Source organism: Callorhinus ursinus, unplaced genomic scaffold (genome assembly GCF_003265705.2).
Source record: "Callorhinus ursinus isolate GAN/ISIS: 27379988/994484 unplaced genomic scaffold, GSC_fseal_2.0 scaffold15, whole genome shotgun sequence".
NCBI lineage: Eukaryota > Metazoa > Chordata > Mammalia > Carnivora > Otariidae > Callorhinus > Callorhinus ursinus.
The window spans coordinates 8,691,599-8,706,821 of record NW_027397077.1 but is presented as its reverse complement, the minus strand read 5'-3'; the positions used below and the strand labels follow the sequence as shown (position 1 = coordinate 8,706,821).

General features: G+C 48.1%; 1 protein-coding gene across 2 annotated transcripts; it reads right to left on the bottom strand.

Moving 5' to 3' along the window:
• Window positions 1-391: 391 nt before the first annotated feature.
• ALAS1 (5'-aminolevulinate synthase 1) lies at window positions 392-14,737 on the bottom strand. Of its 2 annotated transcripts, XM_025885056.2 has the most exons (11): window positions 14,578-14,737; window positions 13,398-13,617; window positions 10,421-10,648; window positions 9,290-9,439; window positions 8,650-8,872; window positions 7,223-7,407; window positions 6,282-6,461; window positions 5,780-5,944; window positions 3,431-3,699; window positions 2,598-2,760; window positions 392-681 (listed from the first exon to the last, which is right to left on the bottom strand). In XM_025885056.2, exons 2-11 carry the CDS (start codon window positions 13,594-13,596, stop codon window positions 521-523), a joined length of 1,923 nt encoding a protein of 640 aa, XP_025740841.1. In that variant the 5' UTR covers window positions 13,597-13,617; window positions 14,578-14,737; the 3' UTR covers window positions 392-520. The 2 variants fall into 2 exon arrangements, with proteins under 2 accessions (XP_025740841.1, XP_073757421.1); XM_073901320.1 differs by lacking the exon at window positions 13,398-13,617 and having other exon boundaries at window positions 14,578-14,715.
• Between the last annotated feature and the right edge of the window lie 486 nt (window positions 14,738-15,223).

Sequence of the window (15,223 nt, the reverse complement as noted above, 5' to 3'; positions counted from 1 at the left end):
GAAGGAACACCATCACAGGTGGCAGGGGCAGATGGGCTGGAGGACTAGGTGGCGACAGACAAGCGTTCCCTCCTACTGTCCTACCTTCAGAGGGAAGCCTGAGGCCAAGGCGGTGGCGGGGGAGGGACAGCAGGGAGGGTGACAGAGATCAGAAGCGGAGTGATGGGGGGCGCTGCCAGGTGGCTGGCGTGGCGGGCAGCCGAGAGGTAGCTGGGTTCAAGCCGAGGAGGAAGCCCTGCCGCTCCAGCAGGGGCTGAGGCTGTTACCAGAGGGGCCAGTGTATGTTCCTCATCACTTCACAGAGTGCCACCACACAGACCGCATTGAAAGGGAGGAAAAAATGATTTCTTTGATTCAGTGGCCAATAACAGGAGGACCCATCACACAAGAATTTATTTCCAGGACTGTGCTTTTACTATAGATTAAAATTTAATATAATTTAATTCACATATAAAGACAGCTCTGGAGACTATCTGGATATGACATGGCCTGGGGTTAAGTAACTGAGGTCATGACACACTCAGGCCTGGGCAGATACCAACTTGCTCATGCCGGAGAAGTAGGATTTCTCTCTTTCACTCATCACTTCGAAATGCAGTGGCCTCCTGCAGAAGTTGCACTCGGCTGAAGAATGTGGCTTGAGTTCCAGCCCCACTCGCTTCCACGTGGCCAGCAGATTCTCTGTGAGGAGTTTTTAAAAATTGAAGGGAGTATGTATCCAAGAGAAGTGCAAACATAGGCCCACGCAAAAAGTCGAACACAAACATTGGCAGCACTGTTATCTTCCTAACAGTCAAAAAGCAGAAACAACCTAAATGTCCACGGACTGATGGACAAACACCATGTGGTATATCCACACCAAAGAAGATTAGTTGGTACTAGGAAGAAAGAGAGGATTCATGCTACAACGTGGATGGGCCCCGAAAACACTGTGCTGTCAAAGAAGCCAAGCACACAGGACCCATGCAGTGTTACATGGAAAGTAAAGCCTGGGCACCTCCACAGGGGCAGAAGGGGGGTCAGCAGCTGATAGGGGCTGGGGACGGGGAAACACGCAGTGGCTGCTTGTGGGTATGCGGTTTCTCTCTGGGCTGATGAAAATGTTCTGGAATCAGATAGTGGTGATGGTTGCCCAACATCACGACATACTTAGAACCCATGGAACTATGTACTTTGTGTATATATTTTTAAAGATTTTATTTATTAATTTGCACGTACACGTGAGAGAGAGCGCGCGCGAGAGCACAAGCAGGGGGAGTGGCAGGCAGAGGGAGAAGCAGGCTCCCTGCTGAGCAAGGAGCCCAATGCAGGATTCGATCCCAGGACCCTGGGATCATGACCTGAGCCCAAGGCAGCCGTTTAACCAACTGAGCCACCCAGGCGTCCTGGAACTGTATACTTTAAAAGGGTGAAATTAAGGGGGCACCTGGGTGGCTCAGTTGTTAAGCGTCTGCCTTCGGCTCAGGTCATGGCCCCAGGGTCCTGGGATCAAGACCCGCATTGGGCTCCCTGCTCGGCGGGGAGTCAGCTTCTCCCTCTCCCACTCCCCCTGCTTGTGTTCTCTCTCTCGCTGTATCACTCTCTGTCAAATAAATAAATAAAATCTTTAAGAAAAAAAAAAAAGGGTGAAATTAGGGGTGCCTGTGTGGCTCAGTTGGTTAAGCAGCTGACTCCTTCTTGATTTTGGCTCAGTCATGATCTTAGAGTCAAGAGATCGAGCCCCATGTCATCAGGCTCTGTGCTCAGTGGGGAGTCTGCTTGGGATTCTCTTCCCTCTCTCCCTCTGCCCGTCCCCCTTCCCCTCTCCGCACTCACATACTCTCTCTTGCTCTCTAAATGACTCTTTAAAAAAACCAAAAGAGTGAAATCTGTGATATGTGAATTATCTCTCAATAAAGCTATTATAAAAATAAGCAAAAATCGAGAAACAAAACCCAAGTCTGGCTTTGTTTCACACAGCTTCAGGGAAGAAGTTGCTCCAACATCATTCCACTACATTGAAACTGAGCATTCCTGGCAGAATGGCCCCAAAGCCTGCAAGGCAGCAAGACCACCTTGGGGGCGCTCAGGAGGCAAAGGTGACCTGTGGCTGAAAGCAGCACCTCAATCTTTGCCTTTAGGTTGGACATAGAGGGTGCTGGGATGGTTGAACATAGCTGCAAGCCTTATAAAACATTGAGAGTAATTACTCTTATGAGAAGAGGTTAGGTGGGGGGTTGCCTCAGGGACCATACACCAGAGAAATGGAGAGAAGCACAGAGCTGACCTCCAGAGGGCCAGGGCTGACTGAGGCCTTCAGAGGCCTCTCTCTCCTTCCCTGCACTAACCATTCCTGTGCATCTTTGAGTCATCCCGACAAGGGGGCACTGGAAAGAGTGGATGGATGAGCAGGGATGAGCCCTCAGAGCTTCTAAGTCGTGTCTGCACCCCCTCAAGCGAATCCAACAACTAAATGTCTTTTACAGTTTTATATCATCTGAGAGCATTCTTAATTTCTTCGAGAGAAGAAACGGATCTGAATGCCTTTGAAGGGCTCTAATCACACAGACTGCAAGGACAGCTTGGTGCAACTTTCTAGCGAGCTCTGTAGTACTCACCGAGGAAGTAGTTCATCATCTGTGGTGTGTGGTGAGGGGTGGGGGCGATCCGCAGGAGCTCCTCCCCGCGGGGCACCGTGGGGTAGTTGATGGCTTGGACGTAGATGTTATGCCTGCTCATTAGTTCATCACAGACTTCGGTGTTTTTAGCAGCATCTGCAACCTAAGTTTGTAACAGAAGGTAAGGTCACCGCAGGACGGACCACCCCTTAGCAGCGATTCTAATGAACACGGCACTCAGGAGGGAGGCTCAGGCTCGAGCAGCGATGCAAGCTGCCACTTACAGGGCCCAGGAGTGCTTAGTACAGACCAGAGAACTGAAAGCACATTAGAAGGAGATCACACACTGATCTCCCTCCCAGGCTTCAACTCCAGGTGCCACCAGCTGATCCTCCTACCCAGGGATGTGTGTAACTGTGGGAATGCAGCAGCTTTGATTATACTAGCTATATTAATTCTACTAATTCAACTGTGACACCAACAGGGCTACTGTTTATAGTGGAAAGGGCAAGACCTATTTTGAAATTAACTGAATAAAAAGCTAGACTTCAAAGCTAACCATGTGGAGGCTTCTGGAACTTTTTACACAGAAGCTCTTTTAAGGCTAGTGCTCTGGAGAAGGAACCTCTGCTCTAGCCTGCTGGGTTCAAAGGCTTCATTCTCACTGTGAAGTCAGCCCAAGGCAGGAACAGAGCAGAGGGCCACTGACTATAGCCCCCTGCCCCAGCAGTCACCCTGCGCCAGCCCAACTTCAGGAAGGCATGAACCAGAACATCCCAGGTCACGTGCGGAGGCACGGCCCCCAGCAAGTCCAGTCCCAGATGGGTCATTACCCGGACAGGGATGATGTGACTGGGGCAGTGGACAACCGGGAGGCCTGCGTCCATGAGCATCTGCCTCATGAGCTTGACGTTGCGCTGGTGCTGGCGGCGAAGCGCCCGCCCCTCCGCACTCTTCAGAACCCGCACAGACTCCAGGGCTCCGGCCAGCAGCATGGGCGGCAGGGAGGTGGTGAAGATGAAGCCGGCCGCATAGGACCGCACAGTGTCGATCAGAGAACTCGTGCTGGCGATGTACCCTCCGACACAGCCAAAGGCTTTGCCTGTGAGGAGAAAGCTTCATTTATTCCGGCAATGGCCCCTATATGTGCCCAGCAGGGTGCTGCAGAGCCTCAGAGCCCTTTTGTGTTTATCCTCTCTGTGTGCCCTAAGACTCAAGTCAAGGGATGTCCACCCATTTCTGAAAGGGAGAAAGTGGAGGTTAGGGTCCTCCCCTAAATCACAGGACCAAGCTGGTGTCTGACGAGGACCAAAGAACAGGTCTCCACACCAGTCCTGACACTGGGGGACCTGTCCCCGTGTGTCCCAACAGCGAGCGGCAGCCTCTCGTCCCCCCTGCTTTTCCCACCTAGACTCGCTGTTCCGCCAGCAGGTAAGGTGCCATGTCCCACGGCGGGCCTGGTGCGTGTGTCCTCTCACCATGAGCATCACCCTGGGGCCAGAAGGTAACCCAGCTAAGACATGAGCTGTTTTGGTGTGACCAGTATTATTTCCTTCCAAAGTAAACACAAAACTCTGACAAGCAGCACTACCCGGAGAAACATGAAAACTCGGAACCTGTTAGGGCTGATTTAGGGCCAACCTCCTTTCTCAATTCTCCTTAAATCCCTCTGTATAATCTGTATCTCAAGTTCCAGGGTTAAGGACTGCAAAAGAGCCCTTCTAGATGTCAATGCTGTGTTCTGTAAGGAACACCTCTGCTTGAACCCCATGCGGGGCTGGGCTGGCATAAGCTCTTACAGCGGCCAGTCTCTCTCTGCAGCCCGCCCCAGTGCACAGCGACTACACCTTCCCAAGGCCCACGTCACCAGAGCCTGCTGAAAGAAAAGCGTTGCTGGAAGTAAGACACGTGAACGAGTGCTTTCTTCCTGACAAGGCTCTGCCCTGCAACCCCTGGGCTTTCCTGGTCTCCCCAAGGTTCTCAGCCCCCTGACAGTGCCGAAGGGCACTCTTTTTGGCCTGGCCTTCCTTCACCAAGTGCAGGCTGTGAACTGGCATTTTAGCTAAGTGCTACCTGGGTCTCCAACTGCCTTACTAACTTTGAAATCCTCACATTTGTTTAATTCATGTTTTCATCTCTCTGGAGTCCTCACAGGCAAAGAGAATGTCTATGGTAACTGTCTGCACACAATTCATTTATCTTCTCCACAAAAAACTGAGGTAGGGTCTGTTATCTCCATTACATAAGCGTCCCTACTTTTCAAAAGTTGTTATGCCACCTCACTTTTACGAGAAACCTACATTAGCACTTGTTTTGGCTAACCGGAAGAAATCTGAAGAGGACTTTCACTTTTACGATGAAAGGTGAAAAGTGAAAATAGCCTTTGGTGTGTGGCAGCGAGCCATGAGAGAGGCAGTGTGCACCCCAAGCAGCGAGAGTGGCCCCACTGAGCCCCGGCTCCGGGAACCACTCGGCACCCCAGCAGCAGGCCACCACAGCTTTGACCTCAGTCTGTGAGCACCTGTGTCTCTGCTTTACGCCACTTTGGCTTACAAAAGATTTCAAAGGAACACACTCCACTTTTGGGTCGTGGGGAAACCGATATCGGTGAGGATTCGGAGGGGCAGAGAGATGAACTACCAGCCCAAGGTCAGAGGCGGGAGTTAGGCAGCCAGGATTCACAGCCAGCAGGCAGCACGGCAACAGCGCCCAGCTCCGTGACACAATGCTTCTCACCCAGGAGCAGCAAATACAAAGTAGAGCTCAGTGCTTCACGCCACCTGAACCTACAGGTCCTCACGAATGCTCTAGGAGAACAGCACTCCATCTTTTTTTTTTTTTTTTTAATATAACGGAACAATCTGAAGTAGAGAGAGTAAAGGCTGTCGCCATGGCGTGTAGCTAGAACCACAACTACATTTGCAATGAGCTCGAATGGCAACACAGAGTATTTCTGTCAGGTGAGGCTGTGAGATTTCCTTTGGTTCTGGGAGCCATGCCTCTATGATTGAAGGGATTCTGCTAAGCTGTACCACCACTGAGCAGATACAAACTGATCCAGAAAGTGGCCCAGGCTTTGCAGGCCACCACCCTGTCTCCTCACCCGATCCTAGCTAGTCCTTGGTCTTGTTAGGAAAATAAAATTTTAATGCAGATTGCAGAATGTGCAGGAGTATACATACCAAGCGTTCCAGAAATGATGTCCATTTTAGGCATAACTCCATCCCGATCGCCAATCCCTCCACCTTGAGCCCCGTACAGTCCCACTGCGTGGACCTCATCCACGAAGGTGATTGCTCCAAACTCATGCGCCACATCACACAGCTCCTCTAGCGGGCACACTGCTCCTGAAGAAAGAGGACACACTCCTCTGAAGAGCTTGCTACTTCACAAATTTCTGTTTCGGTAAGAGTCAGAACAAAATAACTCTGTTCTAAAGGTATTATTTTAATATTGGGAAAAATAATGAACTTCCCCCAGTTTCTAGGTCATCTTGGGGTCTCAGAGCCTAGTAAGAGCCAGAATAGAAAGTCTACATTCACCCAAACCTACACAATGTCCACCAAATACAAAATCCTAGCAGAGTAAGAAGAAATTGCAAAAACAAAATAAACATCACACTTTCAAAGAGTCCAGGCCTAGTTTCTCATCTAAGGTTTCAGACTGGCCTCTACTTAGACTTACCATCCATTGAGTGGACGGTTTCAAATGCGACAATCTTGGGGACGGCAGGGTCAGATCTTTGCAGCAGTTCTCTGAGGTGGCTGACGTCATTGTGGCGGAAGATGTACTTTGGCACCCGGCTGTTCCGAATCCCTTGGATCATGGAGGCATGGTTCCCAGAATCGGAGTAAATCTCACAGCCTAACATGATAAAAACAAAAACAAAACACTACTTATTGCCATCTGCACCAAAGACAAATTGTTTTCTAGACAGGGGCAACAGACTTTGCCCTGAAAGTGCTGCTTTGCCCAGTAGGAAAGACACTCCCGGCCAGTTTTTTCCTAGGAAATCGTGAGTAGTGCTTCTCCTTTGAGAAGGCCCATAGGTGTAGAATAACCCAATGGCAGACAACCAATCTGCTTTTACATCCGGCCACCTCATTCCAAACTCCATCAAAAGATAACTACGAATGATTAAGAGAATTCTCCAAAGGATTTTCCTCGAATACAAAGCACATTTGAAGCAATTAGCTTAAGGACAAGCCCCTTATTATTATCTTTTTCTACTGCATCTTCTCATGTGCAATGAACGCTTCATGTCTCAATTCAAGAAAAAATGCTCCCAGGGGCACCTGCGTGGCTCAGTCGTTGAGCGTCTGCCTTCGGCTCAGGTCATGATCCCAGGGTCCTGGGATTGAGCCCCGCATCGGGCTCCCTGCTCAGTGGGAAGCCTGCTTCTCCCTCGCCCACTCCCCCTGCTTGTGTTCCCTCTCTCGCCGTGTCTCTGTCAAAAAATAAACTCTTTAAAAACAAAAAAACAAAAAGAAAGAAAGAAAAAGTGCTCCCAGACACTTTCACTGCTCTTAACTGTTTCTGGTAAGCCCTCTGTATTGTCACTGTCCCTACTATTCCTGAGAAATCCAAAAACCTCTAAGGCACCAGGACAGGCCTCCTTAACCTACCCGGCATCATCCTAGCCAGAGTGAAGAGGGTTGAGTCGTTGGCCACAAAGCACGAGGAAAACAAGAGTGCTGCATCTTTCCCATGTAAATCAGCCAGCTCCTGCTCCAGGTCCACATGGAATTTACTAGTTCCAGAAATATTTCTGGTACCACCGGCTCCAGCACCATGCTGTTTCAAAGTATCCCTTTTATTTAAAAAAAAAAAAAAAAAAAAAGGCAGACAGAAAATAAATCTCATGGTTCCAAATACTCTGTGAATCATTCCTCTCCCCAGGAGCTGGGACACTGAATCTTATATTCATGCAGCAAGTCTCTCACGGTGAAACCAGGGGCCACAAGTTTCAACTGCCTTCATCTTTAGACTAGGTGGCAGGTGTCAACACTAGGGTGAGGATATCCTGAATACCTCTAGGGATCATCAAGAACAAGTGTTTATTACTAGGTACTTAGTATTAGTTGAGTTAATTTACTAAGGCGTCTTTTCTCTGACAAACATCCTTCTCTCCAAACACAACCTCAGTCTCTACCAGCCACATAATGTTAGGAGAGATCTATTATTACACCTCAGACTGGACTCTCTTTAGCAAGCCTTATAGATTTTGGGAAGCAACTCTCTCAAGTGTCTCTAGCCATGGCGAACCTCCCAGAAGCACATGAATGAGGGGATCTACCATCCTTGTTAATGTCTTTCCTCCAGTGCTGCTACATTTGTATCTCTCCATCTGCCTGTGCAAAGTGGCCTACCACTGGAGGAGCAGTAGGAAGTGAATGGACACGAGGTCAATGAGCCCATACACTTGAACCCTCACACACAAAGGGGCTCCACCACCTACTTGTCAATTCCAGTCTAAAAGTCATCTGTCGGTATTTTCTTTTTAAGATTTTATTTACTGGGGCGCCTGGGTGGCTCAGTCGTTAAGCGTCTGCCTTCGGCTCAGGTCATGATCCCGGGGTCCTGGGATCGAGCCCCGCATCGGGCTCCTTGCTCAGTGGGGAGCCTGCTTCTCCCACTCCCACTCCCCCTGCTTGTGTTCCCTCTCTCGCGGTCTCTCTCTGTCAAATAAATAAATAAAATCTTAAAAAAAAAAAGATTTTATTTACTTACTTGACAGAGAGAGAGAGAGAGCGAGAGAGGGAACACAAGCAGGGGGAGTGGGAGAGGGAGAAGCAGGCTTCCCATGGAGAAGGGAGCCCGATGCGGGGCTCGATCCCAGGACCCCGGGATCATGACCTGAGCCGAAGGCAGACGCTTAACGACTGAGCCACCCAGGCGCCCCATCTATAGATATTTTTGAAGGCTAAGATAGTATTTGTTATGGCACACTTTCAGCTGCTGAATATTGCCCCCATAAAAGATCCAATCCCTCTAAATCATCAATGTCTTGCCAAATAAAGTCAGTGGTATCTGAAAGCTGAGGGCTACTTACATGACTGCCCCACACACTCGTGGGTGGCGACTCATTCCTAGGTAGTCATTGCTACACCAGACTGACACCTGCTTTTTGGTGATCAAAGAGTCCGAATAGTCATCTGCCATGGGGAAGATGTGAGCCCTCCGGTTCACAGTTTTAAAAACTCGATAGGTATGGTCATTTTTTTTCTCATCAATTTTCTTCTCAAAGAAACGATCATACTGAAAAGTGGAAACAGCTAAAACCCAAAAAACAGGACAAACTGATGGTTAGGAAGGCACGTCTGGGTTTTGGCAAGAGACCTGGGTTCCAACCCCAGCTTGGGCATCCAACAGCAGGGCAATTTTGGACAAATTAATGAAGTACTCACGTGAGCCAGTTATAGGACATCCTCATTTTGAGACCGTGAAGGTCTCAAATGAGACTGTGTATGTCAATTGTTTAGCACAGGGCCAGGGCATAAAAAGTAGGTATTAAGGGAGAAAAGGCAGGTTACCAACAGGGTTTGTATTTACTATGGCCGAGAACACCTTCCTGCATCAAGCAAGAGACATGGCTTTTAATCCTCAACTCACCATGCAATTTTGTGTTTAATCTAACATATGTTTAAGTTAAAAACCCTCTCATGCATCAGACAAGTAACAATGAGACCTACATTTTGGCAAGTTATCTTGAAGAAGATGGGACACTCTTTCCGGTCTTTGCTTTCGCATGATATCCTGGAAGTTCTTCAGCAATCCACTTGTCTCCCCTTCGTCGGCCTTCACACTAATCACACTGGGGTTCACTGAGGTTTGGGCAACCTCTGTAACAAAAGTAACAAGAAAAGAGGACAAACAATTCTATTCTGAGTTCATAATACTTTCCAGAAATATTGTCAGAAATGAATTACTGCCTAGTTCACCAAAAAAAGCTGATCATAACCAAAGTTAGTAGTAACTGAGTGTATGAGGCTTTTCTTCTCCCCTCCTATTTTAATGGCCAATGCCTGGTGTTGTTTTGTTTTCAGAGCTACCAGACAGCTTTAATGAATATTAGAGTCCAAAGCTTTCTAGCTGGTTGGCAGGTCTTCCCCACCTTCCCGCTCCACCCAACCCTAATCTCAATTTTCTTCATGGAAGACAATTCCAGCCATACGCATCATTTCCGCTGGTGCGGTTTTCTGGGGACTTTTGGTGCTCTGTGGCTATAACCACAACTGGAATTAAAGTTGCCTCCTAATGACCAGCAGTAAGACACACAGCTTGGGAGTCCGAAGACCATCTGTTACTGCAGGAACACTATTTTTTACCTTTTATCCCACCGATGGCAGGAAAGAAACAAAGGGCAGTGGTTAACAGCTTATGCCAGCAGGGTATTTTCAAAAATGAAGCAATTACTATAAAAAGTGGTCACATCCTGGGTGCCTGGGTGGCTCATATGGTTAAGCGTCTGCCTTCAGCTCAGGTCATGATCCCAGAGTCCTGGGATCGAGTCCCACATCGGGCTCCCTGCTCCTTGGAGCCTGCTTCTCCCTCTGCCTCTCTCTCTCTGTCTCTGTCTCTCATGAATAAATAAAATCTTAAAAAAAAAAAGTGGTCACATCCTATCCACACACCCAAGAAAGAAAGTCCCACATTTTCTCAAGCAGTCCTTTGACTATCTTGATGACCTTCCTCCTTGGCCCTAAATGAGGAAGTTTTTTATACAAATGCTACCCTAATAATAGCTCATACATAAATCTGAAGGATCAAAAGAACCAAAGGGACCTCTTGGTTCTTCCTAATGGTTCCAGTCATGTGTTTACCTTTCCTCACGGCATGCATTTCCTGCACATCCTCCTGAAGCTCGAGACTGGCTTTGCAGAAGACACTGCTGCCCTTCTGGCTCATCTGGGCTGCCAGGAAAGGGCATTTGCTTGCAGTGCCCTGGCTCGTGGCAAGGGAGGGATGTCCAGACGAAAGCTGCGTGCCATCTGGAGTCTGCTGGGATCCATCAGCAGCTTGCTCAACCTCAGCTTTGGCAGTTTTGTCCTCTGGGGGGTGAAATGGAAAAACCGATGCATCAGATCTAGTTGCACAATACACAAGAAAGCCCCTTGTTTCTCCTATTGCCTCAAAGACAAGCTTTATACTTACTCTACCCCCACATTTCAGGCACAAGTTTATTTTTATTAGGTTCTGCTAATTGAACTGTTTTCTCATCTGCCTCAGTGGAAACAATGTTTCTGTGAGGAGTTAACTGGCACAATCCAGCTATCTCTTAAACCCATTATTTCTCCCTTATAAATCCACCAAAAAGTAGTATTTTCTAGTTTCAGATAGCCTAGAGTTCTTGAGTTGGAGGACTTCCAGTAAAACTACCCGAAGGACACATAGCGTATTTCATGAGAGGACACACTCTTGAAGATAAATAGAAGCGTTTATACGATTGTTTCCTCTGCTAATATTTTTGAAACAGATTCTTGACAAAAAAGCTTGCTGTTGCAGGCGCCTGGGTGGCTCAGTTGGTTAAGCGACTGCCTTCGGCTCAGGCCATGATCCTGGAGTCCCGGGATCCAGTCCCACATCGGGCTCCCTGCTCAGCAGGGAGTCTGCTTCTCCCTCTGACCCTCTTCCCTCTCGTGCTATCTCTCATTCTCTCTCTCTCAAATAAATAAAATCTTAAAAAAAAAAAGAAGAAGAAGAAGAAGTTTGTTGTTGCTTAACACATAAACTACTGATTTTCTTCCTAACAAAAGAAATTGGCGGGACGCCTGGGTGGCTCAGTCACTGAGCGTCTGCCTTCCGCTCAGGTCATGATCCCAGGGTCCTGGGATCGAGTCCCACATCGGGCTTCCTGCTTGGTGGGGAGCCTGCTTCTCCCTCTGTCCTGCTCCTCCCCCTGCTCGTGCTCCCTTGCTCTCTCTCAAATAAATAAAATCTTAAACAAAAAAAAAAAGAAATTGGGCTAAAATTGAGGTCTTTCGATTGTTGTCTAATAGAGTTCAAATTACTAGTATGCTGAGAAAAAAACCACAGAAAGATCACATTCACACACTTCATCTACTCGCTCATCTAAATGCATCAAAGTGCACTGACTTAACAAAGTTGGCTGGTAATTATGCTTTTAGTCACAATGACTTTCTTCTCCCCTGGAGCAAATTCATTCTCCTTTCTTCTCGTAAAGCCTTATTCTGCATCCTCCTGGAATACTGTGAGTCAGAGGCTAACCTTGCCTACAACTTGGGTAAGATGTCTCAATACAGTTTTTATTAAAATCTTCTATGAAGTAAAAAAAACTGCTTTGAAGTTCATTTCATTCGTTATAAAAGTAATATACATTCACTGTGGGAAACCTAGAATAATAGTGTTCTGTCTCTCAAAAAAGAACCATTACAGGCATCTTGGTAGTTATCTTTTTTTCCCTATGTACAAGTTTAAAAAAAGTTTTACTTATTCTGCATGTGCTTGCTTATTTTCCCCTTTCCATTATAAAGATCTAAGCTAGTAAATAGTTTGTGAATATCATTTGCAATGGTTTCCTGAGAGTCTACCAAGTGAACAAGTCATGTTCTACTCAAAATCCTCTATAGCTGAGACAGAATTGTAAAAGAGTATTTTGATTGTTCAGTAAAAAAAAAAAAACCCCTAAAAGAGGAAAAGAAATCCTACAAAGGATTAAATCCCTTCTGCTTACAGAACAAAAGAAAACAAAACACTCCTTTCTTACAAGGAACACATCCAGAGAATACACCTAAAAGAGCCTGTAAGGTAAATTATTCTCTAGGATTAAGTGAAACCTGAAAAGCCTCATCCTTTCCTGGTAGAGCCAGACCAAAACAAAAGCCAACTCTGATCTCTTTGTTAAAAACAAAATTTAAAAATTCACATATAAAATAAAGATACATGTGTTAAAAAAAATCACTAACAAATTCTGTACGATTCCATTTATTGAGGTTCCTACAGCAGTCAAATTCACAGAGACAGAAAGTAGAATGGTGTCTGCCAGGGGGTGGGGGAGGGGAAGTTAGAGTTGAAGGAGCAGAGTTTCAGTTTGGGATGTTGGAAGACTCTGGAAATTGGACGGTGGTGATAGTTGCACAATAATATGAATGTACTTAATACCACTGAACTGTACAATTGGTAAGAGGTGGTAAGTTTTATGTTACGTGCATTTTACCACAATAAAAAAATATCTTAAAAAGAAAAAAGGAGAAAAAAGTCACAACTTTTTTTTAAGTCAGAGCTTTAAAAGCCAAAAGCTTCCACTCAATTTTGCTGCAAACCTAAAACTGCTCCAGAAAGTAAAGTCTATTAATAATAATAATAATAAAAAAAGCCAAAGGCCCAAATATTTAATGAAGAAAAGGTTGAAACAGAACGTTCCAACTTTTTTTTTTAGTGTGGAGCAGGCTTGAACTCATGACCCTGAGATCAAGACCTGAGCTGAAATCAAGAGTCGGATGCTTCAGCGACTGAGCCACCCAGGCGCTTCAGAACATTCCAACTTTATATTTACACAAATGAGGTAGTGATGAACGCTAAAACTCCAAAAGACACCAACATGCAATCCAGAAACCTATAAGGTACACACTGGCCACCGTCTCACTTTTAAAGATGGGAAAACTAAAAGTGCCTACTTGCAGGGTTAGGATGAGATACTCCATGCAAAGAACCAAGCCTGGCACAGAGTAACGCCCTCGGTTACTGTGCCCCTCGTCACTGCTGTGGACTAGAAATGCTTCTAGTCTAGTGATGAATGCAAACACTGCCACCTCCTACGTTATTGCCAATGACACTTACTCTCATTAGCCGGAGGGGTTTCTTTGACCTGCTGACAGTGTACTGTGGAAGTGGACAGGGCCCGAGGGGCTGGCTTGGCCCCAACTTCCATCATCTTAGGGCAGTTTTGGGCATAGAACAACAGAGATTTTCCTGCCTTCTGCAGAAAGGCCTGAGGCACTCGGGATAAGAATGGGCAGCGGCGAACAACAGTCTCCATGTCCGAGAGGGTACACTGATCCTATAGAAAGACAATGAGTGACATCAACACTTGTTAATAATCAGGCAAATACCACAGCAAGGTCACTGGGTTCAGGTGTCACCTGCAGTTTATAGCAAGGGTACCCTTATAACAAGTCTCACTCAAAAATGTCTAAGGACCGCACTCATGTGGGACTCAACTAAGGAGTGGTAACCATACTCTACCCAGGTCACCAACTTCTTCTTTCATTCCCCAGCTCTACACAAAAGCACCTGCAAAGCAACTTTACCAAGTGAAGTAAATGCCGATGATTAACAACCAAGGGGCTGGAACAACGAAGGACAGACAAGTCGGGAACAGGTTTGGGAGGACAGGGAGATGCACGGTGCAGATAAGACACCTTGGCATACACCCGAGTGAAGTGAGGCTAGGGAAGAAGCCACTGTCATCCATCCAGGCAGAGAGGACTCGCAGGGATCCTGAACTGCTCCTGGTCCTCACATCCCCAAACCTGAGGAAGGCACCCAGCTGGGCTCCGGGTCCCTGAGGCAAGGATTTCCCTGAGGTCATCCCCCACAGCCCCAACAGGACAAAACTCAGGAGGAGACATAAAGAAAGGCAGGGGTAGGAAGGGACGCGGCTGGGGCTAACTGCGGAGAGGCAGGAGCTATAAAGTCGAGGGCGTTAGGTCTGGAGTTAGGTGGTGGCCCTGGACAGGGGAAGGTCAGAGGTTATCCGGGGTCAAGGGCTCAAGAATAACGGGGAAAAAGTAATTCTAAAGAAGCAGCCGGTTAAAAGGGAATGTAAGAAGGGGGCCGAATGGGGGAAACTGAGGCAACCCAGTGGGCTCAGGGTCTGGAGAGGAACGCTGACCCCAAGGAGGCGAGTGACGGGAGCAGTGGGGGATGGGGTCCCGACGACCGGGCAAGCGGGGCGCGGGCTGGCAGGACACGCGGGGGCTTCCCTGGCCGGCGCCGCACCCAGAGCGCGGGCCCTCACCTGCGCGGAGGACTGCAGAGGAGGAGGAGGAGGCGGCGGCGGCGACGGCGGCGGCGGCGGCGGCGGCAGGCACCCAAACGAACTCCAATCAAACCGGTGCCCTTGTCGGCGAAAAGCCTCAGGCCGCGAGCGCCGTCTTCCTAATATACAGCCGGAGGGAGCGCTGCGCATGCGCTGTGGGCGCGGACTTCCTTCACGCAGGCGCCCTGCGTCGCGCTCCCAGAGTAGAAAGGGCAGGGCAGGGCGGGGAGTGTGGGACCGGGTTTCCCCGAGCGCCTGCCCGGAGGAGTAGGGGCACGGCAGCTGATCAACGACTTTATCCTACCCACCCCGCCCTTCTCGTTTCCCTACTAACTGCCCTATACTTTAGAACCCTACGCCTCCGTGTAGGGCATAAAAGGGCAGAGTCAGAGGGGAAGTGCCAGTGGAGACAACTCGAGGGTCATGGGGCTGTAGAAGCGGGTCCCTTGGATATAGAAGAAGAGTAAAGAAGGGGGTTCCGGGCCATGGTCTAAAGCAGGATCTGCCCCGTCTGTGACTAAGGGCTTCCCGGAAGAGGTGGGTGTGTAGTTACCCAAGGATGGAGTGGTTCTGGGAGGGATGGGGGGGGGCAGCTGAAGGGGGAGTTCTTGGAGTGAGGAGGCGC